General features: G+C 45.5%; 2 protein-coding genes across 5 annotated transcripts in view; both read right to left on the bottom strand.

Annotated features, from left to right (window-relative positions):
* Nucleotides 1-2,553: 2,553 nt before the first annotated feature.
* Nucleotides 2,554-4,989, bottom strand: Marcal1 (SWI/SNF-related matrix-associated actin-dependent regulator of chromatin subfamily A-like protein 1). Its single transcript, XM_065433205.2, has one exon. It carries the CDS (start codon nucleotides 4,750-4,752, stop codon nucleotides 2,623-2,625), a length of 2,130 nt encoding a protein of 709 aa, XP_065289277.1. The 5' UTR covers nucleotides 4,753-4,989; the 3' UTR covers nucleotides 2,554-2,622.
* A 4,070-nt stretch (nucleotides 4,990-9,059) lies between these two features.
* The window catches only part of LOC135902897 (DNA polymerase lambda-like), a 54,737-nt gene continuing 40,478 nt past the window's right edge, over nucleotides 9,060-23,318 (bottom strand). For all 4 annotated transcript variants that reach the window (XR_010564640.2, XM_065433206.2, XM_065433207.2 and 1 more), the window contains one exon: nucleotides 9,060-10,063. Coding sequence is in view for 3 of the 4 variants with exons in the window: in XM_065433206.2 (XP_065289278.1) it covers nucleotides 9,956-10,063 (108 nt within the window). In the remaining variant the exon portion in view is untranslated. The remainder of the gene's footprint in view (nucleotides 10,064-23,318) is intronic.

Raw genomic sequence — 23,318 nt, 5'->3', positions numbered from 1 at the left:
TTAATCTTGAAGTTCCAAACCTGACACCACTTATTTATTTGCATTAAGTCTGCTAGTTAGCGAGCTACGTCCTCAGGAGTATTTGCCTGTAAATGACGCAGTCATCAGAAAAAAGTATCATTTTAGAACTTAATATGTTATTCATTATACTATTAATATAAATTAGAACCAGAACTGGCGACCTCCCAAGATTACATGCATGTTTCCAGATGTGTGTTCTTTGATGACTACTTGTTGGCAGTAATTAGTCAGGAATTATGCAATTTAATAGCTTCTGTTAGTTCCTACGTTATCGAATTTCTTAGTAGGTTATGTGCAACATGATCAAAAGCTTTTTTAAGATTAATGAATATTGTGTCTGTATTTTAGCTCATGTATTTAGCTCAACTGACCAGTCATGAAGGTTAGTAAACATTTAAATTATTTGACAGACTTTTGTTCCTTAAGTGACGCTGACTGTACTAAAGTAAATTTGTATTTAAATGAGCCATACTTTGTGAAAAAAGGATGTGTTCACACAGTTTGCTGCAAATAGAGGTCAGCGATATTGCACGGTAATTGTTAGGGCTTGTGCTACTGCTGGATTAAAATGTGGGAATGACATTCATAAAGTTCCTATAATCAGGGATGCACCCACTGTCCAAGGACTGCTGAAAGATGAGTGACAGTAAAATGGCTGAAACATGCACTGTCCTTTTCAGAAGTTTAGTGTGAACGCTGTTGGGTGTGGGGCTTGATTAAAGTGGCAGCCACTCAATAGCGTGAGCTATGCCTTGTACGCTTACAGTTATCAGCCGGTACACTTGGGTGGCGAATAGCTTAATTAGTTCCCTCAGGAACAACCTGAAGAGGTGATAAATTAGCAAAGTTTTCAGAAAACCACTTATTAAAGAGATCAACCATGCCTTTTGGAACTGTTTGTTCTTAGGAATGATCACTTGCCTACCTAAGTTTTGTAGGGTTAATTTTTAATAAGCTAGGCCACATATATTCAGAGAAATGGTCTTCGCCCTCTTTAAATGCTAAGCAATATGGCACCTTTGTATTTTTGCCAATCACTATCACCGTTTGTTTTGTTTGCTCTTCGCTATGTTCCCCCTTTTTTTCCCCCTTGCTTGGTTTGCCATGCGGCATTAAGTCAGTATAGAACGAAGCATGCAGGCCCATTTCATAGAGATGCTGCAATAGTGACTTATAATATGTGTTGTCCATAATCCATCCCTTAGTCTTCAGCTTGATCACTGTTCAATTTCACACCTTTAAGTATCATTTTGCAAATTGTCTTTGTCCCAGGGCATATCCAAAATAGATGGCGAGCATCTGCTGCAGATGCAGGAGTGGAGCATTTCGGACACTGGACAATGTCTTCGTACTGTTGACCCCAAGCACAAGTGATGGCTGGTGTAAGGGCCAACCCGGCCCAAAGTTCCCGGAGAGGGACTTTCTCCACCCGAGAAAGATTGTGGGGAAGGGAGCAGACATGTGGTGGGATAAGGGCACGTGTGTCACGCCAGAGGATGGATTTTCCGGCAATAAAAACAGGGAAGGCAAAGGAGAGCGATGGGCGTTGAGAATGAGTGAGCAATGCGGTCCACAATGTTGTCGTAGTCATTACCACGTGCCGGCACCCAGTTGACAGTAATGAAGCCCACATCTATACTGACAGCCTCAGCGCAGTTGAGCATCTCAAACAAGTAACAAAAATGTGCATTTGTGAGCAGATACACAAAATTCACAATTATTTTTTCTATTAAGAATTTTTTTTTTCTCCATGTGAGTGATGGCACCTATTCTAGTTTTAATGGTTATTTTAGATACAAGCTACCTCGATTTTTTTTTTCATGTTAAAATATCTACCAATAATTCTACAGAGATCTCTTTCTGCGCAGACTAGGCACAGAGATTGATGCCAGCGGTGGTGCAATCACACTCCCCGGTACAGGTAAAAAATACTTTGACAAACTTCACTGGCAGGCAAGATTAATAGACGTGGCCAAGTTTAGAAAAGTTACTGTGCAATGCTTGTTGTTTGAAGTGGCAAATGGTGAAGCGTCAACATATTCATTTGCTGTTTTTACTTATATTATGCTCATTTGCCTGCAAACATGCAGCTTGCCTGAAAGGCTGCATAGTAGTGTTAACTTGACTTCAATACTGAGAAAAGTGACAAAGAATTATGCCAGTGTGACAAAACTTGGCCAATGAACTTTACAAGATAGCATCCCTTCTAAAAATTACATGAAATTAGCACTTAACATGGTATAACTGAAAATCTAAACATATCTGTGCCCACTTATATTCCTAGTATTTATGTTGTGTGCACAAGTTTATACGTTCTAGGCAAACTTGAAATCACATCAAGAATTAAAGAATCAGTAGTGGCGCAGCAATAAAGAATCTCTTCTGCTCAATTATACGTAACAGTGATGCAAAGCTGGTCACACGATAAAGTTATTGGGGTGTATTCTTTTTTTTTTTCACATACTGGACGGCCACATCTGTCACTCTTATTTTTGTGTAGCACACTAGTCCCACTGCGAGATCCACAATATATGATATTAGACAACATGATTGTTCATTTATTAAGGCGCAAGAAAAAGTACATATAAAACAATTGGTATACTACTGAAGCTTTGTTCTTTTTGCATGCGTGCAATCACCACTACCGTCTTCATCAATAATATCAGTCCACAACTCGTCCTCACTAAAAAAATCTTCCAAGGTTGGTTGCTTTTGATCAGCAGATATCTTTAAATCTACATCATAAAAGCTGTCCTTGCTCAGTCCTGCTTTTCCCAGAGTGTCTAGCTTGTTGCACACAAGTGGCCAGATATAGTCATCAGCAGTTCCCTTTGCCACAAGGTACTGAATAACAACACAGTTCTGCTGTCCTATTCGATGCACCCTGTCCTCTGCCTGAGTGAGTATGCCTGGATTCCAAAACAGTTCTGCAAAGATGACCAAGCTTGCAGAGCTCAGTGTTATGCCAGCATTTGCAGCAGTGATGCTCAACACAGCAACTTTGCACATGTCGTTGTACTGGAACTTGTCACATAGTTGCTTGCGCAACTCAGATGATGTCTTGCCATCAATGCGTATATGACTGCAGTTCTTCTTGGTTAGCAGGTCACAGATGCTGTCTAAGACTACCTGGTGGTGTGCAAAACAGAGGAACTTCTGATCACCTTCCACCAAATCCTCAATGTACTTGCATACTGCCTTGATCTTATGAATGCCAGTTTCGCGAAAATAGGTCAGCAGAACGCCTCTTTTTTCCATGACCTTGAGTTTAGTGTTGTGCATTTCACGAGCCATGTGCTGCAACACTTTATCTGTTGTCTTCACATGCGAGGGGTCAAGCAACACAACTTGCCTTTGCTTGGCTGGCAACTGTGACAGAACATCAGCCTTAAGCCTACGTATCATCACTGTTTTTTCAAGGAAGAGCTGCAGCTCATGCATGTTGGATGAGCCAGAGAAGTCCCAGCCCCACTGGTTTTTCTGGCCATTACAATATCGGATGCCAAATTCCTGCATGCCAGGCAAACTTTTTGGCTGCACAGCACATATCTGTGTGTACAGTTCGATTGGCCTTGACAGCGCTGGTGTGCCTGTGAGAAGAACTACTCTGGTGGCTTTGGAAATGGCCTTCTGGCAGGCTTTTGTCCGTGCAGTCTTTGAATTCTTGATGAAGTGGCTCTCATCCAGAATGACAACCTTAAACTTGTCACAGAGGTCTTCAGTCTTCTTCGTCAGGAGGTCATAGCTGGTGATGATTACTTGGTGAAGCGGTGAAACATCATCACTACCAGTTACCAACACTGTTACTTGATCTTGGCTCAGCGATGGCATCCAACGTAGAAAAGCCTCCTTCCAAGTAAACCGCACAGAGGATGGCGTAACCACAAGCACCGGCCATTCCTCTCTGTAGTAGGCAGCTATCGCAATGCCCTGGATAGTTTTGCCAAGCCCCATGTCGTCGGCGATCAAGATGCGGCCTTTGCGACGCACAGCGGTGCAGACACCTTCTTTCTGAAACGGTAGAAGCGCTTGTTCGAGCTTGCAGTCAAGGCCGGTCAGACTGACCTCATAATTCTCAGGAGTTCCTGAGAATGCCCTTATGATGTGTCTAGGAATCTCGGCAACCAGAACAGCGGGCCTCAAGCACTTAAGTTTCTCCATTAAAGCATTGTGGCAAGTGAGATGAAAGCTCCAACGTTTCTTCTCGGCATCGTACATTCTCGAAGGCATGGTGCGAAATATTTCAATCATTTGTTGGTGGTACGGCGCTTCCACTCGAAACCGATCGCCTGACATCATGACACACGCACCCGTCACCGGCTTTGTCGATGGTGCGCCGAACGCTGCTTGAACTGCACTACGCGACACGTCTTGACCAGGTCTCGCATTCTGGCTCCGTTGCAACGGAATGCTTTTTTCGAGTAAGCCTGCCGCATTAGAGCTGGTTGGTCCGTAGAAAGAGAGCGGCGCATTCTGAACGCATTTCTTTACTTCCAGTAGTGCGGAACATTTTGGAGGACACGGCGAGGTATGATTTGGTGTGACACACGCTGACGCAGCTTTCTGTCTCTCTGCTCGGCGGGCAAGTGCTCTCTGTCGGTTTTCTTCGATCAACTTTTTCTGCGCATCTGTTAAAATCCCACTCATTCTTGCTTCAGTCTGTCTTGCACCGCTCACCTCAGACCACTGTCGCAGAAACGTGGTACATTTAAGGCATAATGTAATGCCCATAACGAAGACGACATATTGCCATGATAATATGCCACGACTTAACGTGATTCAACTTTCATGACGAGGCGTAGCAAAAAAACGTTCAAGAGGTTCAAGCTGTTAAGGTTCAAACAAATCGTAACACTTTCGCACAGGTAGTTCAGGCACAGGATACAGTCTACAGGCTAGCCGAAGCAGCCACAGTTTGGCTTTCTCTATGGCATGTCTGTGGCCCATGTCTGTGGTTTGGCCTTCAGAACAAATGGTTTCGGTTTCGACGCAACCGCGCATGAAGGAAAAAAAAAAGAAAGAAAAAGAAGCAGAATAAAACGGTAAAAAAAAGTTGCAGTTTTGCCCGAAGGGCAAAGCAATGTGATAGCAAATTATTAAACTATGCCAAGTAGGAGTAGTAGCTGCAATTTAGTGGCTGCATAATATGCAGTAAACATTCACTTAGCGCGCACAGGGAAACATGAAGGACCGCGGACACTCGCCGTCACAACGCTGGCGAGATGAAAAGCGGCAGCAGCGGCGACCGAACGCTTCGTGCTGCCTCTAGCTTCAACGCGACCTCCAAAACTATAGGCGCGCGAGAGCACAGCGTGCACGAAGCCACCAGCCACTTCCGCTCGCTAAGCTTTGGTGTCCGCCGCAGATTACGGTGGTTTAGTTTAGGGGACGCAAGCGGCTTGCGTACGCAAGAACTAGGGGCGACGGTACTGCGCATGACTGAAAGCGGAGCAAAAGCGGACAAGCGGATTTTCAAAGCGGCGAGGCGGCGAGCGCCCGCGCCTGTTCAGACCGGCCGCGTTGTCGGGCTATCCGCGCCGCCGGGAAGGCGGGGCATTACGCAATTTCTTTAGCAATTTCTAAAGCCCCTTGATAATTTGAAAGTAGCGACACTCTCCTCCTCACGGCGCTTTCCTCCTCAATTCTCCTCGCCCGCCGGCTGCGCACGGCACGCTATTCCTCCTGGGCTCCCGTGGACGGGCCGCAGGATTCTATGGAGCCGTGTTATATTGGGCCAGTTGCGCGCCCCAGTGGGGTTGAAAATTTTGAGAAATGCTAATAGCAGCATCGATAATGCTGGAGGCAACGTTTATGAGGAGGTTGGTTTTTCTTAAAGCCGTATGAACGGGGTATACTGATTTAAAGGGAGCTTTGAGGCGAGTTCTATACTCCAGACAATTTTTCTGCCACATGATCAGATGCTTTACTTCGTGCGTCTGGTCTAGTATTGCTTGTGACACATCCCTTTCTCTGTGGCTTATTAAGCGAAAGCCTTAGACCTCTGTTTCAAGGTCCCGTTGTGAGCTACAGAATATATCACGTGACCGAAGGAAGGCGGGAAGCGAACCAAAGCATGTGCAGTCGCGTATAAGAGATGATTAATGATTACCAAAGTAATGATTGATTAGTGATTGGATTGTTGTTCATGCACCCTAATCCACGCCAATCGGTCTTAATACCCTTTCATCAACACTTCACCTTAATCCACCATAATCCACCTTAATTCTCCTCCACGCACCTAAATCTTTATTCATGCATCTTAATCCTTCGTAATGCACTCTAATCCACCTTAATCTTCTTTAATACACTCTAATCAACCTTAATCCTCCCTAATCCACCTTATGTCAACCACTAATGATTCATTAATTAACTTGGGTAATCATTCTTTCATACAGGGGTGGACATGCTTTGGGTCCCCTCTGGCCTTCCTTGGGTCACGTGATACTTCCAGTTTAGAACGCGACCTTGAAACATAAAGATCTAAAGGATTTCGCCTTAAAACTTAAAAAAAAAGCTCAATTTTGACTAGTGAACGCTCATCACCTACAATACTACGGGGATACTTGCCACTAATTTTTTCAGGGCGCAAAGCAGAATCAATAATAATGCGCTTCCGACTGAATAACAACAGTTAGCGACGTGCGAAGTGATGGAGCCACCTCAGAATATTAAGCACACTGAGGACAACCGCAACAAAAACGCTGGTGAGCAGGCCGGAAGAATGATAAAAAAAATGCAGCATTACGGGATGCTTTGCTACGAGCTATAAGAAAGACTCCTCAGCTCGCAAACAACGCTGTTCTTTGTCAGAACAAAGTTGCTTCGGCCAATGTCATGCAGCCACTGCTTCCTACGCAAGCCGTTACGCTTTTGTTGTGGTATCATAAAAACGGCATAACCATCTTCAGGCTTCTTGCTGCAGTTATATGCGCAACAGCCCCGCATAGCGCTAGCACATAGACCAGAAACACTGCGCACAACGTTCGCTACGCCGAGCTAAAGCACCGAGCCAGCCGTGCTCAGGAGAAAAATGGCGCGAACGAAAAAGAAAAACACAAGCAAAACTCAAGATCCGCGCGTTTCCAAGGGCAACGGCAGGGAGACCAATCGTCGTGCAGAAAAACGGGGGCAAAACTGGTTGCCGCGGGGGGGACACGCAAGGGGCGAGGAGGAGGCGAGGAGGTCGCGCGGCGGCGGCAGAGTTCAAAGAGTGGCGGTACTTTCAAATTATCAAGGGACTTTAGCAATTTCAGGGACGTGCCGCCATCTCGCGGCACTTTGGGTTTGTGCGCGCACTTTCGATATTTTTTTTTCGTGGGTCGGCGCGATCCCGTCCGCTATCTACTTCTGCAAAATGATGAGCTCAGACGAAGAAGACGAGATCGTTGGCATTTTACTCGCCACCTGTCTAGTCAATTTTCAAGATTTATTACAGCGCAACACAAGACAAGGACAAAAGAAGGTATAACCTTCTTTTGTCCTTGTCTTGTGTTGCGCTGTAACAAACCTTACTATGAATCCCAACCAACTGGCCCAACTTGCCGTTTTGACGCTTTTATATAACAGAAGCGAAAAGCCCAGAGAAAGACATTCGTTTTATTCCTTCACCAGCGCTTCCGCAGTGTCGGATTCTGATTGGCTGCGGCCAAAGCGGCCAACTTATCCGCGCGGAAAAAATCGGTCCGGGCGCGATACGGCCCAGCGGCCGCGTATTTTCCGCAAAGCGGAAAATCCGCCGCCGCTTGGCCGGATCCGCTTGTACACTCCGCCTTCGGTGTGCCTGGGCGCGCGCGGTCCCGCGCTCAAGCGCGCCATGCGCGGCCGAGGTAGACACACGCGCTCTTTCACCCTTTCCCTCACTTTGCGCACTTACAGCATACGGTGCCGCAGGACGCGATAGAATCTTCATCGCACTTGGACTTTACACGGCGGGCCATCCCACAAGAAAAAAAGTCCAATGGACGTCCCTAAAAAGATCCACATCCCAATGGAGATGTCTAGTGGTCATCCAAGCTTCCCGATCGGCAAGGTCCACAAAACGCGCCATCACGGATACAATTAGAATGTGAAATGAGCATGCGAAATATATATTCGACGAGCGCGCATCAGTAGATGGCATGCCAGATGGCTGTGTCTCTCCTTTCCTGATGGACGCTCTTTATAAGTTTATACATATATTTTAGGTTATCCTACCAGAGACATCCCGAGGACATCACACCCTGGCCTTTTTTCGGCCCTCGCAATAATAGTCGACCTTTGAATCTAGAGGTTCGGTCTTTCGAACAGTCTCCAAGAAAGAAAAACTTACGTTTTCTGATACGTTCAAATTAAGCTATAACATATCAAGCTCATGCATATACTATAGTTTGCAGATAGTTTAAGAAACCAATTACGAATTAATTAGCATAATACTTGTCTAAAAAAAAACTTTATAGTTTTTCTCTACATGCCAGAAATAAACGTCAGCAATCTGTTGGAATTTTCTTTGATGTGTAACTGTGTTTGGGCATTAAACACCTAGCCTAGTCGCTAATAAACAGTCAATAGTAGTGCTTGTGTCCATGTCTGACATATATGTGTGTTTTGTTAGTGCTAGTTCATCTAAAAAATTATGCAAGACATATATGAACAGCCAACCTTCCACTGCAGGACTTTTGCAGAAGGCATAAATTTAGTGTTTTGGTGTATTGCATTCAATGCACATGTACTGAATCACCATTCTTCAGTTGCAGGATTCCCACAATTGGCATTGTCTAGCCTGGCAAATTTTAGTGATACCAACTTTTGTTTTGGCAGATGCCTCAGAGATGGTGGTAGCAGCCAAGCAGTTAATATACTGCTGTTGTGTCTAACATATGGCGCGTGTGTGAGTGTGTTAGGTTGCTGCACGCAGATCTTGCCTTGCCTACTGCTGGAACCTGCCTCACCACCATATGTGCCTCCACCATACTCCAGTGACTAGTCAGTGACCACATATGTGCTTCCACTTGATAGTTGAAACAACCTCTGCAGCAGCAGCATGGACATCAAAGAGCCAGTGCAAGCCCATCATGATTTAATGAGACCGACAACAAGATGCACACAACAATCAACTTGCATACAACAAGCCTAATTCATGTTATTAGGTCAACTTCTGAAATTTGGAATGAAATTCTGTGTTCCTTGATGACTTCTTGATGTTTCTCCTTTGTTCACTGCTGTACATCCTTGATGTACAGCAGTGAACAAAGGAGAAACATTTCTAATTAAGAGAGGATAAAAATAACTGTTCACACTTCTGGGGGTGTATTCTGTAAGTTTTTACCTAGTGGAAAAGTCCATTTTGTCGGCTTCTGATGTGCTGATTGGGTGGGGGCGCCTGTCTCCTTCGCATGCCCAGCCGATCGGCCCCGCCAATCCGAACTTCTGCTGCAGACAAAATTGACATGTCGACCTACAGAATACCCACTCATGTGGAGCAGTCTGGTGCACATGAATGTGTACCATGCTGCCATGCATTCAAGCACGCACACACTCATTTGCTAACTCCCTCACATGCATGCATACACACGCACAAGAACCATTCAATACAAGTGAATAGGAATTACTACAACACCCAGTAAATCTCTTCTCACCATGCTGAGATCATGCATCTTTTCACATTCATTTGGCTTTTTACATGCTATCACGGCATTAATTGTGATGCAATAGCACAAATGTGTTCATTCAAGTGTTTCTTCCAAATAATAGCTCTCCAACTGAACTTTAACATCTACTGACAGACACATATACTTGCGTGCTCTCTCAAAACATAATATATAAATCTTCTGTATTTTATAAAGGCTCATTGATAAACAAATCACACATTCTTTCAGAAATCCACTTCTAAGAATATAAATTTACAAGTGAATACATTATAAATTTTAAAGACATAGACTCTATAAAATCTATGTAGCTAGTGGTCTCGCTCTTCAGGAGGTCGGTATTCAAGCCCAAGGTGTTCAAAAATAGATTCCTCTGTTGGTGTGGGAAGCCGTTTTCCACGACTTATCTTTTCTTCCCCCTGAAAGAAGACATTTGTAATAATTTAAATCCTCTCACATAATTCTGCATGCATCCTTTAGTTTATCTAGTTCCAATCTGCATATAAGTACATGTAAATACTATAAAAACCAACCAAAAAGTAAGAGAGATAAATATGTGTCATTCTTACAAACTGCATAATAGCACACACATGAGAAAGTTGAAATTTGAATGAGCATGCATTTGTTACCTTTACAGGTGATTGTGTCCTGTGCTAATCGATGCAAGTAGTAGAATATGCAGCCACAATATACCACCTTACTGCAGTCTTGCTCGCTCACAAGGACATGATCAGTTAAGTTTAGATCACCAGAGAACAAGCTTTCTTTTTTTTTTTCCAGTTGGATGTAGCAAACGCTGTGGAGGTAACTGTACAACCTACCTCACTGCATAAGTTAAGGAACACAATTAATTTAAAGAGACAGCAGTCACATCATTTCTCACAAACAACACATAAACACTTGTTATATAATTCCTAAATTTATGTGCGTATGTATTACGTCCTTTTTAATTAACACCCAACTTGTGTCCTGTAAAGAGCTCTTAAACAAGTAAACTAAACATGAAATTTCTCACTTTATCCCAAATATCCAAGCGGCACAACATATTTTTGGCCATCACATAATTATGTGGAAGAAAGAAGCCAATGAGGAGGGCTGAATCAGTCAATGAATTCTCAAACACAAAAGACTTAAAGCCAGACTTCAATTGATGTTTTACTGCTCCAAAAGTGTACGCAAGCCTGACATGTTTGTTGGGTGAGTTGGTTCTTTATCATAGAGAAATTAAAATTGCACAAAAGAAACATGAGCAAAGACACACACATGGACAAATTAACACTACTACCTATCTTGTATGGATTTTTTTTTCTGCTTGTTTAGTTTTATTAGGATATGCAAGTCATGAGATGCAAAAGCCCTCTTACAAAAACAGGACTTACAATCTGATAACGCCACCAAAAGCACTGGTATAAAAACGAAAACACAAACAACAGCAACAACAAATCACCACCTGCTTGCCCATGTACCATGACCACCACATAAAGTATGATATATAAGGTGTGAGGAATTCACTTATTCATGCTATGTGTGTAGCACAAGTAAGCATCGGAGGCCATCCCTGAATTTTCTTTTTGGAGTGATGCAAGAAAGCATACAATTATTTTCTGTTGTTTGACATACTTGAGTATTTTAAACACAATCTATTTGTACAGTTACAAAAATTCACAGGCAGTTTACTATTTTGAAAAGTTAAGCTATGGAAGCAAGAGGGACCCTGCTCCAGTAGCTAAGTGGCTAGGGAGTTGTGCTGCTTAGCTTGACGTCACGGGTTCAATTCATGCTGTGGTGGCAGCATTATGATGGTGGTGGAATGCAAAAATGCTTGTGTGCTTAGACTTATGTGCATGTTAAAGAACCCCAGGTAATAAAGTTAACCAGAGAGTCCTACTACAGTGTACTTTATAATCAGATCATGGTTTTGGCAAGCAAAAACCCCATAATGTTTTTATGCAGGAGGACAGAAATTGTTCCAACAAACTGCAGGAAGGGAAAGAAAAGCCTTGCATTAAGAAAAGGAGGCAACGTTGATGAGAGGACAAAGAAGATGGATGAAATAAAGAGAGAGGGAAAGCATCAAATATTGTATAAAAAAAAACTTGGTGATGGATAAAGAAAAAATATAAAAGAACATAATTCACAGAAGACTTGAGCACTAGGGAAAGAATGAGGCCTAAAATGGCAAAATATGTATGTATGTATATATGTATGTATGTATGTATGTATGTATGTATGTATGTATGTATGTATGTATGTATGTATGTATGTAATATATGTAATATATATATAAAATTGAGACTGAGATGCCGTAGAAGTCGGAAATCTGGGTAACATTGTTTCGGCCAGATGAAAGCCTTCGAACTTCAATGATTACCTTATGTATTCTTGTTACTAGCATATTGCAAGGACTCCAGGCCTCTACTTCGTGCCCACTGACTATAATGTATTGTGTGTGAGATACTATGTTCTTACGATTGTAACATGTTTACTGCATTACACTCTCCCTCTGCCTGCATGTTAAAGAACCCCAGGTGGTCGAAATTTTTTGGAGTCCTCCGCTACGGTGTGCCTTATAGTAAGACCATGGCTTTGGCATGTAAAACCATATAATTTTTTTCTCCCTCTGCCACCTTTTCTTGAGTCTGACCTTCCTTTTCATTCCACCAGATCTGTCTGCATATTTGTTTGCTTCTTGCTTCAACAACCTAACTTAAAATAATAATTGGCCTCCACTACATGTGCATTTTCTTCCTGCCACAGTTCTCTCTCCCGTTTCAAAGAAGCCAAATGGGCAAGGACCCTTGCTTGCAGAGCTACATTTTATATTAATCGTCTCTTCATAAAGATACAATAATTGTCTCTACAGCAAACATTCCTACTTGTCCCTTTTACCGGTACCATCTGCACTCTCCAAGCCTGCCCTTCTATCAAGGTTGTAGAGAAAGCGCAGCCCCGAAGTCCTGGCATCATTCCCCAGCCATGGCGGGAGCATTACTTATCTTCCTCTACTACTTCCACTAGCCACGATCTCATATGTCCTCTAGCGCAGATCACAGTAGCAGTTCCCACACTGCCCCTCCCTCAGTGGAGGCGGTATTACTGGCTTGTGATGACCTGGAGCAATGGCACGGTACCCCACCAGTGAAAAAAAAAAAAAAAAAAGTGGGCTTCTGGAACCTCGAATGTAAATGTGGCAGACCAAGCAATAGAGAGTCCGAGCCACCAAGGTCATCCAAGAGCCTTAGGGCCCAAACTCTGTTGGCTTCTTAGACATACAGCTAGGTTCCTTCCCAGACCTTGTACTGAAAAGTGCCCACAGCAGTTAGCTGGTACATGCAGCTGCTTACTTACATCCCTATCACCACAAGGAGACTAGCCAGCCGCCTTGGGGCAGAAGTTCCGTATACAAGCTATCACCAAGCCGTTGCCAAGCCAGAATTAAGATGAAGCTTCTCCCGGCATGCATTTTATTTCAAGAGCAGAGGCTCCTCAGAGTTATGAGGCATGGCTATGCCATTGGCTATGCCATTAGCACGTGTCTATGATGGCAGTGACACCTTGACAACTAGCTCTTGAGATCGTGGAACTTGATGTCCCAGGTCTAGCAGGAACACTGCTCACCGACGCTACCTGCTGTGGAACAGACGCCATGGCCTCCCCAAGTCCATCCATGAACAAAGCTGGGGCCCTACATTAGGCACCAATCTGGAGAAGGTGCGGCCCTGAAGTCCTGACCAGCAGATACTTAGCCATGGCTAGAGCATGCCTTGTCTTCCTCTGCTGCTCCCGTTAGCTGCAATGTCACTGTGTCTGTCCTCTAGCATGAATCAGGGCAGCAGTTTCCACAAGGTATAGCTTTTGAGAAAGGCGAGTTCTCTTCTTAAAATATTGGCACCAGACAGAGGCATCCCCTTCCCCTGTTCTCCCATATTGCTTGTTCATTGATATGTGCAGATTAATGGACATGTGTCACAGTTTACAGCCCATGATTAAGCCCAAACCCCACGAGAGTGATTTTGCGTAGGCTGCTTCGAGTGGTGACATGGGCAACTGCGTGAACAGATCGCTCGTTCTCGTCACTCGATTGCTCGGTTTTGAAAACCTAGAATTCATCGCTTGTCGCCTGGAAGTGCTTTGAGTGACTAGTCATAGTAGCCAATAGGATAAAGCTGTAACAGGATGTACAACAGGGATACTACCAGTTGTCACACGAAATGAGCAAATTGAATTTTTACAGGCGCAAGGATAAAAAAGCCTACTGCGAGTCCTTTCCTTCAGAAATACTTTATGCTGCTCTGTACAGCAAAACAAATCAACTTAAATTATTAGAGCATGCATCACGCCAGTTTCAGCATGTACTTGCTGCCTTCATACCGGCAACACCAGGGAGATGTCGCTCAAAGTCATTGCTCGCGTGGGTTTAGATTTGTAGGCAATGAGTGGAGGCGACGGCCATCTCCGTTGTGTCACTTGTTGTCATTGCACACAAGATCGCTTGCATGGGGTTTATACTTTAATCAGTACCACTGGTGGTTTCTTATGTGCACTTTATTTGATGCAGAGGAGTTTTTGAACTTAGCCTCTAATGGAATGAGGCTGCCATGCCTATGAACTGAAGCTCCAGCCCTGTGAAAAGTAATGCAATATTTTGTCCACAGTGAGGCATAAAATGCAAGAGAGAACTAAAATGACTTTTGGATCAAAGTAAAGTGAGGTGCAGAGATGAGAAAGCAAGTAAGCCTGGGCTAAGAGATACTGAAGACTCGTAACCTTATGCTGTTTCCTTTTAATTGTACCAGGCACAAGTTCATCGCCTATAATTTTTAAGGCATTGAACATGCTTAAAAAAGGGAAAATCAGACATCCACCCGTTCTTAGCAATTGCTACAAAGCAAACCCATACGGGTTCCTCGAAAGAAAAGCCTTGCATTTGAAGAAAATTCGTCCTGGTCCAGGACAGCAGCCCGGATCAGGACGAATTTTTCTTCAACTGCGAGGATTTTCTTCCGAGGAACCCTTATGGGTTTCCTTTGTAGCAATTGCTACGAATGGGTGGATGTCTGATTTTCCCTTTATTAATTACTTCTCTCCACCACGCGAATTTCCGCAGAACTATTACGTCAAACCATTGAACATGCGCAGTGCACTATGGGCAAGTATATAACTGTAGCGCATACAATCAACTGTCATTTTTTCTTGCTCCGGATGTGAGAAGTTCCATCAGTTTGTGTATGGGTAAAAGTTTGTCATAGAAATTGATCACAAGCCACTCCTTTTGATAACATCAAGCCCATAGTGCGCAGCCTCATCTTTTCAGCAGAATTCGCCAAACACCCATACCTCCAACAACAGACGCAAGCCCCACCCTCGCCACAACTATGTCCCAACCCCAATCCATAATAGGATCGCTACCGGGCCTTACGATCTGGCAGTGGAACTGCCACAGTTACGACAAGAAAGCAGTGCTGCAAAAACATATTACCACAGTAAACAAGAAACCCGACATTATGCTGCTGCAAGAAACGGCGACGGTGACCCCCACCCTCCCTGGGTATCGCGCTCATGTTAGCTAAGCGGAGGGAAGGGGCGTCTGCATGTTCGTCCGCAAAGTGCTCACGTTCATCGAGCACCAACTCAAACACGGCCGCAGCAGGGTGGAATACGCCTTCACTGAAATCATCCCAAGCAAACAAGGGAAAGGCAGCCTGTTCATCGCCAACATCTACAGTAACCCCAAGCACCACACACAGAAATTCAAGACCCTACTACACACAGTCAGCACCCAAGCCAGAGACAACACGTTGCTGATCGGAGGGGACTTCAACGCCGCCCATCGAGCGTGGGGTTACGTGAAGGACACGGCCAAGGGACGGGACTTACTACAGGATACCCTAGACCACAACTGTGTCCTAATCACGGACCCCGCGCACCCTACCCGCATTGGCAACTCCGTAGCAGGAGACACCACACCAGACCTCACATTCATCAAAAATGACCACACGTGCAAAGTAACATGGCATAATAAGGGCGTCGACCTGGGCAGTGACCACTACATCCTCGAAATTACGATACCCAACCAATTAAGGAGCAATACCATTATACACAAGTGGACGGACTGGGACGAATTCCGTAAGGGGTGTCTCACCACAGCACAAGAGATCAGAGAGATCGAAACCTGGACGGCGGAGCTCCGCGATGCAGTGCGCTCAAACACAAAGACCATAGAAACAGATGAGGACGTCATCATCATGGACAGCTGCCTGGCCCATCTGATCGAGGCCAAACATTCGATGCAGGCGCGTTGGAAGCAGCACCGGTTGAATCGCAATTTGAGGAAGAAGGTGGCTGACTTAAACATGGCCATTGAACACCATTGCATGCTCCTGTGCCGTCAACAGTGGAACGAAATCTGCAACCGAGCTGACAGGGAACTGCATCGCAGTTGTACATGGAATCTATTTCGGCACCTCCTAGATGAAACAAAGACTAAGTCATACCAGCGTGACCGCCTGGCCCGCCTCATGCACACCATCACACAACAACAAGGAAAAGACGCTGTTATCAGGAGCCTGGAAGCCAAGTATCTGCCAGACACGCCAACGGAAACCCACCCGCCGTACGGGGGGCTGCCCAACACGTGGCTCGACTGAGACATTACCATATCAGAGGTACGGGTAGCGCTGCACAAGCTCAACACCCGCTCAGCAGCCGGCCCCGATCTCGTTACCAACAAGATGCTACGCAACCTGGGCGATGCTTCGATAGAGGCCCTAACCCATTACTTCAATGAATGCTGGCATTCGGGTAAGCTCCCTTGACAGTGGAAAACGGCAAGAACGATCCTGATTCAGAAACCGGACAAACCACTGGACATCGGCAACCTGTGTCCCATCTCGCTGACGTCCTGCGTGGGCGAGGTGCTGGAGCACGTGGTCGCCAACCGGTGGCAGGAATACCTAGAGAAGGAAGGCCTCTATCCGGACACAATGATCGGCTTCCGGCGCAGACTCAGCACACAAGATGCCATGTTACAACTCAAACAAGAAATCATCTACAACAAGACACAAGACAGCAAAGTATTTCTGGGTCTCAATTTACAAAGTGCATTCGACAAAGTCAAACACTCAGCCATATTAGCACAAGTATCAAGACTCAACATGGGGGTAACGAGCTACAATTATATTCAAGACTTCTTGACCAACCGCACGGTGGAACTGCACGCTGGAGACCTCAAGCTCCCCGAACACAAGCTCGGCAGTACGGGTACTCCACAGGGTTCGGTCATCTCGCCATTGCTCTCTAACCTCGTCATGATTGGGGTAGCGAGGGCAGCAGCGGGGACCGGCGTCCGGCATACGATCTACGCTGACGACATTACCTTGTGGGCGGCCGGCGGCACCGATGCCGGCATAGAGCAACAGCTGCAAGCGGCGGTTACTGCCATCGAGCAGCACCTTGACGGCACAGGCCTAATGTGCTCGCCCGCCAAATCCGAGCTGTTCGTCCTCACGCCGCTTCGACCGGGACGGAAGCGCGCTCCCCTTTGGGAGTGTGACCACATCAAGATTGTGACTGCATCGGAGCAATGCATCCCCGAAGTTCCGAAGATCAAGGTCCTGGGCCTCCTGTTCAACAAGAGCGGCCGCAACGATGAGACCATCAACAAGCTTACCACCAAGGCAATGGACGCCATCCAGCTCCTACACCGAGTCTCTATACGATGGGCAGGCATGCGTGAAGACAGTCTTGTGCGCCTTGTCCAGTCGTTCGTGATCAGTCACACTGCCTACGTTGCGGCCTACCTCAACTGGCAAGTCACTGACAGGACCAAGATCAACAGGCTGATCAGACGGGCTTACAAGACGGTGCTGGGTTTAATAGAGACCACGAGTACGGCTCGGCTCCTGCAGCTCGGCGTCCATAACACCCTAGAAGAAATAGCCGAGGCGCAGCTCACTGCGCAATTCGAGCGCCTCTCTACCACCAAGACGGGCCGCAGTATACTGACGTCCCTGGGTTACAACCCCCAAGCTCCCAGCCGGCAACCGTGCGAGATCACAGATGAGGCGCGGGCCCACATTTACGTGGACCCCATCCCGAAGAACATGCACCCAGAGTACAACCAAGAACGGCGGCAGGCGCGGGCCAAGGCCCTCACCGAACAACACGCCCAAGACCCGCACGCCCGGTACGTGGACGCAGCGGAATACAAGCGGGAAGGCTTTGCGGCAGTGGTCGTGCGGTGCACGAACGCCACAGGTGTTGAGGAGGTTGCCATCGCTCTGGCGATCACCGAGGCCGAGTGTTGCACCGTGCTCAGTGACTCGAAGAATGCCGTGTGCAACTTTGCCAAGGGGCGAATATGCGCGCCGGCGGCCGCCATCATCGGCAAGCTCCAACTTCAAGACCGCGGCAGCACCGTCCGTATCAAGTGGTTCCCGGCGCACGCCGGCGAGTGTGCATCCTCACCGAACCACAACGAGACGGCCCATTCGGCGGCGCGAGCGCTTACTTTCCGCGCCACCGAGAGTTACCGTTCCGTGTGGTGGTTCGAAACCAAGAACAGATTGACCAGTTATGCCGAAGTAACCAAGTGTTACTGCTTAGCTCGACGGACAGTGCCGCCTCCCCACCCGGCACTCAGTCGGGAGGAGGCCGTAACTCTAAGGCAAATACAGACCGCATCACTCCTCACCCCCACAATGCTGCACGTGCTTCACCCAGAGCTCTATCCGAGTGGGCTGTGCAGTGTTTGTGCAGCGGGTCCGGCGGACCAATGGCACATCATGTGGGACTGTGCCAGGTTCCTAATGGCAGCTACCTCCAGGACTTACCCGCCCGAACTTCAAGGTGCACTGCAGTCTGCAGACAAAGACTCACAACTATGGGCTGTCCAGCAGGCCCGGGGTGCGCTCCTCAAAAAGCACAAGCCACATGATCCACTACAAACGGGCCCAACTGGGCTAGTGCAGAGTAGGGCATAACCCCAGGTCAACGCTTGGCCAGCGTCACGACACGTTAAACCGTCGTTTGCCGGCACTTTATTAAAGTTATTCCTATCCTAAAAGGGATTTGTGGCATGCCATCTCACTCGCAAATATTTTTCCGACAGCTCACGAAATGCAACTATTCCTAGAAGTTCATTCCCAGAAAGAATTTCGTCCTAGCAGATATGCTGTCATAGTCGTCTCCTACTTAGTACGGAAGCCGAGAATGCTGGGAATATGGGAGATGTCGATGGTCGTGTTGTTTGGCTAATGGGCTGCACCATCACCAAAGCAACACACCACAAATTAGCCAAGTGGTTTGTGATGACTATCTGAAAGCAGTTATCACCAGCATGGCAGCTCTATCTATGTCTCTAACCGTTTTCCTGCCAACTTGGGTAGCTGAATAGTCAGTGGTCTAATGGGTAGAGCATCGAGCTGTTGAGCTGAGGGAACCGGGTTGGGTTTGAACCCAACTGTCAAACCAACTTGGGTCACCGAGTATGTGACATTGGGCATGCACCGCTCCTTAAGCAACCTATATTTCACTCCAACTTGGATTACTGGGTATGTGCCACTGGGTATGGATGCTCTTCAATGAACCTCTACGATGCCAACTTAGGTCACTCAGTATGGCACACTGGGTATACATGCTGCTCATCAATGAACCCATTTCACACCAACCTGGGTCACTGGCTGCCAATGGAAACTGACCTTGTAAACCTTTAACAGCCAAACTCTGTCGAGTGAGGCTAGCTTAGCAGGGCTCTTTAAGGAACTATTAGATATTGCCGGCCTTAGTGAGGTTAGAAGAACTGGTGAGGCTTATACATTGCTGCCATTATCCATATGCTGCCCGGTTGCCATTATCCTTCAAGAGAAAAGTGCATAACAGCTGTGTCTTACCAGTACTCACCTACAGGGAAGAAACCTGGAGGCTTATGAAAAGGGTTCTATATAAATTGAGGACGACGCAACGAGCTATGGAAAGAAGAATGATGGATGTAACGTTAAGGGGATAAGAAGAGAGCAGATTGGGTGAGGGAACAAACGTGAGTTAATGACATCCTAGTTGAAATCAAGAAAAAGAAATGGGCATGGGCAGGGCACGTAATGAGGAGGGAAGATAACCAATGGTCATCAAGGGTTACGGACTGGATTCCAAGAGAAGGGAAGCTAGCAGGGGGCGGCAGAAAGTTAAGTGGGCGGATGAGATTAAGAAGTTTGCAGGGACAACATGGCCACAATTATCACTTGACCGGGGTAGTTGGAGAAGTATGGGAGAGGCCTTTGCACTGCAGTGGGCATAGCCAGGCTGACGATGACGATACATTGCTGAGTAACGGCCATGTCCTCTGTCCTGATAAGAAGCAATACGGGGTAGAATTCCTAATCCATAAGGACATAGCAGGCAACATTGATGAATTCTACAGCATTAATGAGAGGGTAGCAGTAGTCATAATCAAACTTAATGAGAGGTATAGATTAAAGGTAGTACAAGCCTACGCTCCAACATCCAGTCACGACTATGAGGAAGTAGATGAGTTTTATGAAGATGTTGAATTAGCGATGAAAAAAGTGCAAACTATGCAAAAGTGGGGAAAAAGCAGACGGGTGGACAGGCAATCGGCAACTACAGCGTTGATTCTAGAAACGCTAGAAGAGAGATGCTGGTAGAATTCGCAGAAAGGAATGAACTGCGAATAATGAACACCTTTTCCAGGAAGCGTAGCAACAGGAAGTGGACCTGGAAAAGCCCTAATGGTGAAACAAGAAATGAAATTGATTTCATACTTTCTGCCAATCTCAGCATGGTGCAGGATGTAGAAGTGATAGGTAGGGTAAAGTGCAGTGATCATAGGTTAGTGAGGGCTAGGATCCACCTCAATTTGAACAGAGAAAGAGTAAAATTGGTCAAGAAGAAACAGGTCAACTTAGAGAGCAGTAAGGGTAAAAGCAGACCAATGCAGGCTGCTACTTGCAAACAAATATGCAGCCTTAGAACAGAGAGATGATGATGATGATGATGACATAGAGGTAATGAATGAAACAGTAATGAGGTTGGCTTCAGAGGCAGCAATTGAAGTGGGAGGCAAGGCACCAAGGCAATCAGTAGGCAAGCTCTCCCAAGTAACAAAGGACCTAATAAAGAAACGACAAAGAATAAAAGTGTCCAACTCAAGAGATCAGATTGAATTCGCAGAACTATCAAAACTGATCAACAAGGCGAAAAAATGTGATATTTGAAATTATAACGTGAGAAAGACTGAAGAAGCCGTAAAAAATGAACGCAGCCTGAAATCAGTGATAAGGAAACTTGGCATAGGACAAACCAAGATGTATGAACTGAAAGACAAGCAGGGTAATATCATCAGCAATCTCAAAGGTATAGTAAATGCAGTGGAAGAATTCTATACTGACCTGTACAGTACCCAGAGGAGTCGGGATACCTCAAATGGAAACAGTAATGAACAGGATACAGAAACTCCTCCTGTAACTAGGGGTGAGGTCAGAAGGGCCTTGCAAGACATGAAACGAGGAAGAGCGGCAGGAGAAGATGGAATAACAGTCAATTTAATCAAAGATGGAGGAGACATAATGCTTGGAAAACTGGCGGCTCTTAATACGAAGTGTCTATCGACTGCAAGGATCCCAGAAAACTGGAAGAATGCAAACCTTATATAACCCACAAGAAGGAAGACATTAAAGAATTGAAAAATTATAGGCCCATTAGCTTAGTCCCAATATTATACAAAATATTTACCAAAATAATCTCCAATAGAATAAGGGCAACACTGGACTTTAGTCAACCAAGGGAAGGGATACTCTACAATGGATCACATCCATGTCATCAATCAGGTAATTGAGAAACCTGCAGAGTACAATCAGCCTCTCATATGGCTTTAATAGATTAAGAAAAGGCATTTGATTCAGTAGAGATACCAGCTGTCATAGAGGCATTATGCAATCAAAGAGTACAGAACACTTGCATAAATACCTTGGAAAATATCTACAGAGGGTCTACAGCTACCTTAATTCTACACAAGAAGAGCAGGAAGATACCTATAAAAAAAGGGGTCAGCCAGGGAGACACAATCTCTCCAATGCTATTCACTGCGTGCTTGGAAGAAGTATTCAAGCTGTCAAACTGGGAAGGCTTAGGACTAAGGATCAACGGCGAATACCTCAGCAACCTTTGGTTTGCCGGTGACATTGTTTTATTCAGCAACACTGCAGACAAGTTACAACAAATGATTGAGGACCTTAACAGGGAGAGTGTAAGAGTGGGGTTGAAGATTAATCTGCAGAAGACAAAGATAATTATGAATAACCGAGCAAAGGAACAAGAGTTCAGGATCGCCAGTCAGCCGTTAAGCATCTGTGAAGGAGTACATTTACCTAGGTCAATTAATCATAGGGAAGCCTGATCATAAGAAGGAACTTAACAGAAGAATAAAAATGGGTTGGATCGCATACGGCAGACATCATGAGCTCCCAACTGGAAGCTTACCGTTATCATTGAAAAGGAAGGCATACAATCAGTGCATTTTACCGGTGCTGACATATGGGGCAGAGACTTGGAGACTGACAAAGAAGCTTACGAACAAGTTAAGGACCTCACAAGCATTTCAGAGGACTTCTCTCCTAGAATCCAATCAATAAGAAAAAAGCTTTGGACCTGGACAAAACAAAACTGAGACAGAGGCGACAAGGTATTTCTATCCTTCGACAAGGTTAGAATCAATGGCAATACGTTCAGATAGGACGAGGCATTGGACAGGGCAGTTCCCTCAGCAGCAAAGTGACATACCCGGTCTAATTCCAGTCAAAAATAGCACAAAAGTAAAACTAAATCTTATTTGTGAGAGTTACCCCATGTCTTCAGTCCACTAACTGTTTTAAATGTTAACGCCCGGAGCGTTGTGAACAAGTCTGATGACCTTGAAAGCCTACTTCTTAGTTACAATCCTGACATCACGCTTCTAATGGAAACATGGCTTCATGATGCTATCCCCGATTCTGACATAACACCCGGCTCGTACAACATAATTCGCCACGATTGTGGCTCGAGAGGGGGTGGTGTCCCGACCATAATAAACAAGGGCATCCCATTCACATCCATTCCACACAACACTTCTGCTGAAATGGTTTAGATTCTAGTGCCGTCTTTCAAATGCAAGGTTCTTATTGGTGTAATATACAGGCCTCCGAATGCAGATATCTGAATTTTGGAATCGTTGCATGATTTTCTTTACGCCCACAGTAAACACTATACTCACATTATCTTATGCGGTGACTTTAATCTACCGATGATAACTGCTGATGATAACTGCTGATGATCTACCGATGATCTCTGTGCTCGGCATTCTCGTCAGCATGCTGAAGTACTGCTTGATTTGGCATTTTCTTTTAATCTAAAACTAGTAGGAACGCCTACACATGTTACTTCAAGCTCAAGAACTATCCTCGACCTTGTTCTTATCTCTGAAGCAGTCAGTGAAACAGGATTTACTGTAGAAGTTTTACCAGACATATCAGATCATGAAGTGATCCTGCTTAAAAGCAATCTACAGCAAGAACTTATCCATTGTTCAGACAAAGAAGTCTTGGATTTTGGGAGAGCGGCTGATGAAAGTGTACTCAACTACTTAGAACAAGAGTTCGACACTTTTCTTCAAAAATCAATTCA

Source organism: Dermacentor albipictus, chromosome 1, assembly GCF_038994185.2.
Source record: "Dermacentor albipictus isolate Rhodes 1998 colony chromosome 1, USDA_Dalb.pri_finalv2, whole genome shotgun sequence".
In the NCBI taxonomy this organism is placed as follows: Eukaryota; Metazoa; Arthropoda; class Arachnida; order Ixodida; family Ixodidae; genus Dermacentor; species Dermacentor albipictus.
The sequence above is the reverse complement of the archived record's forward strand: the minus strand, read 5'-3'. Positions and strand labels throughout refer to the sequence as shown.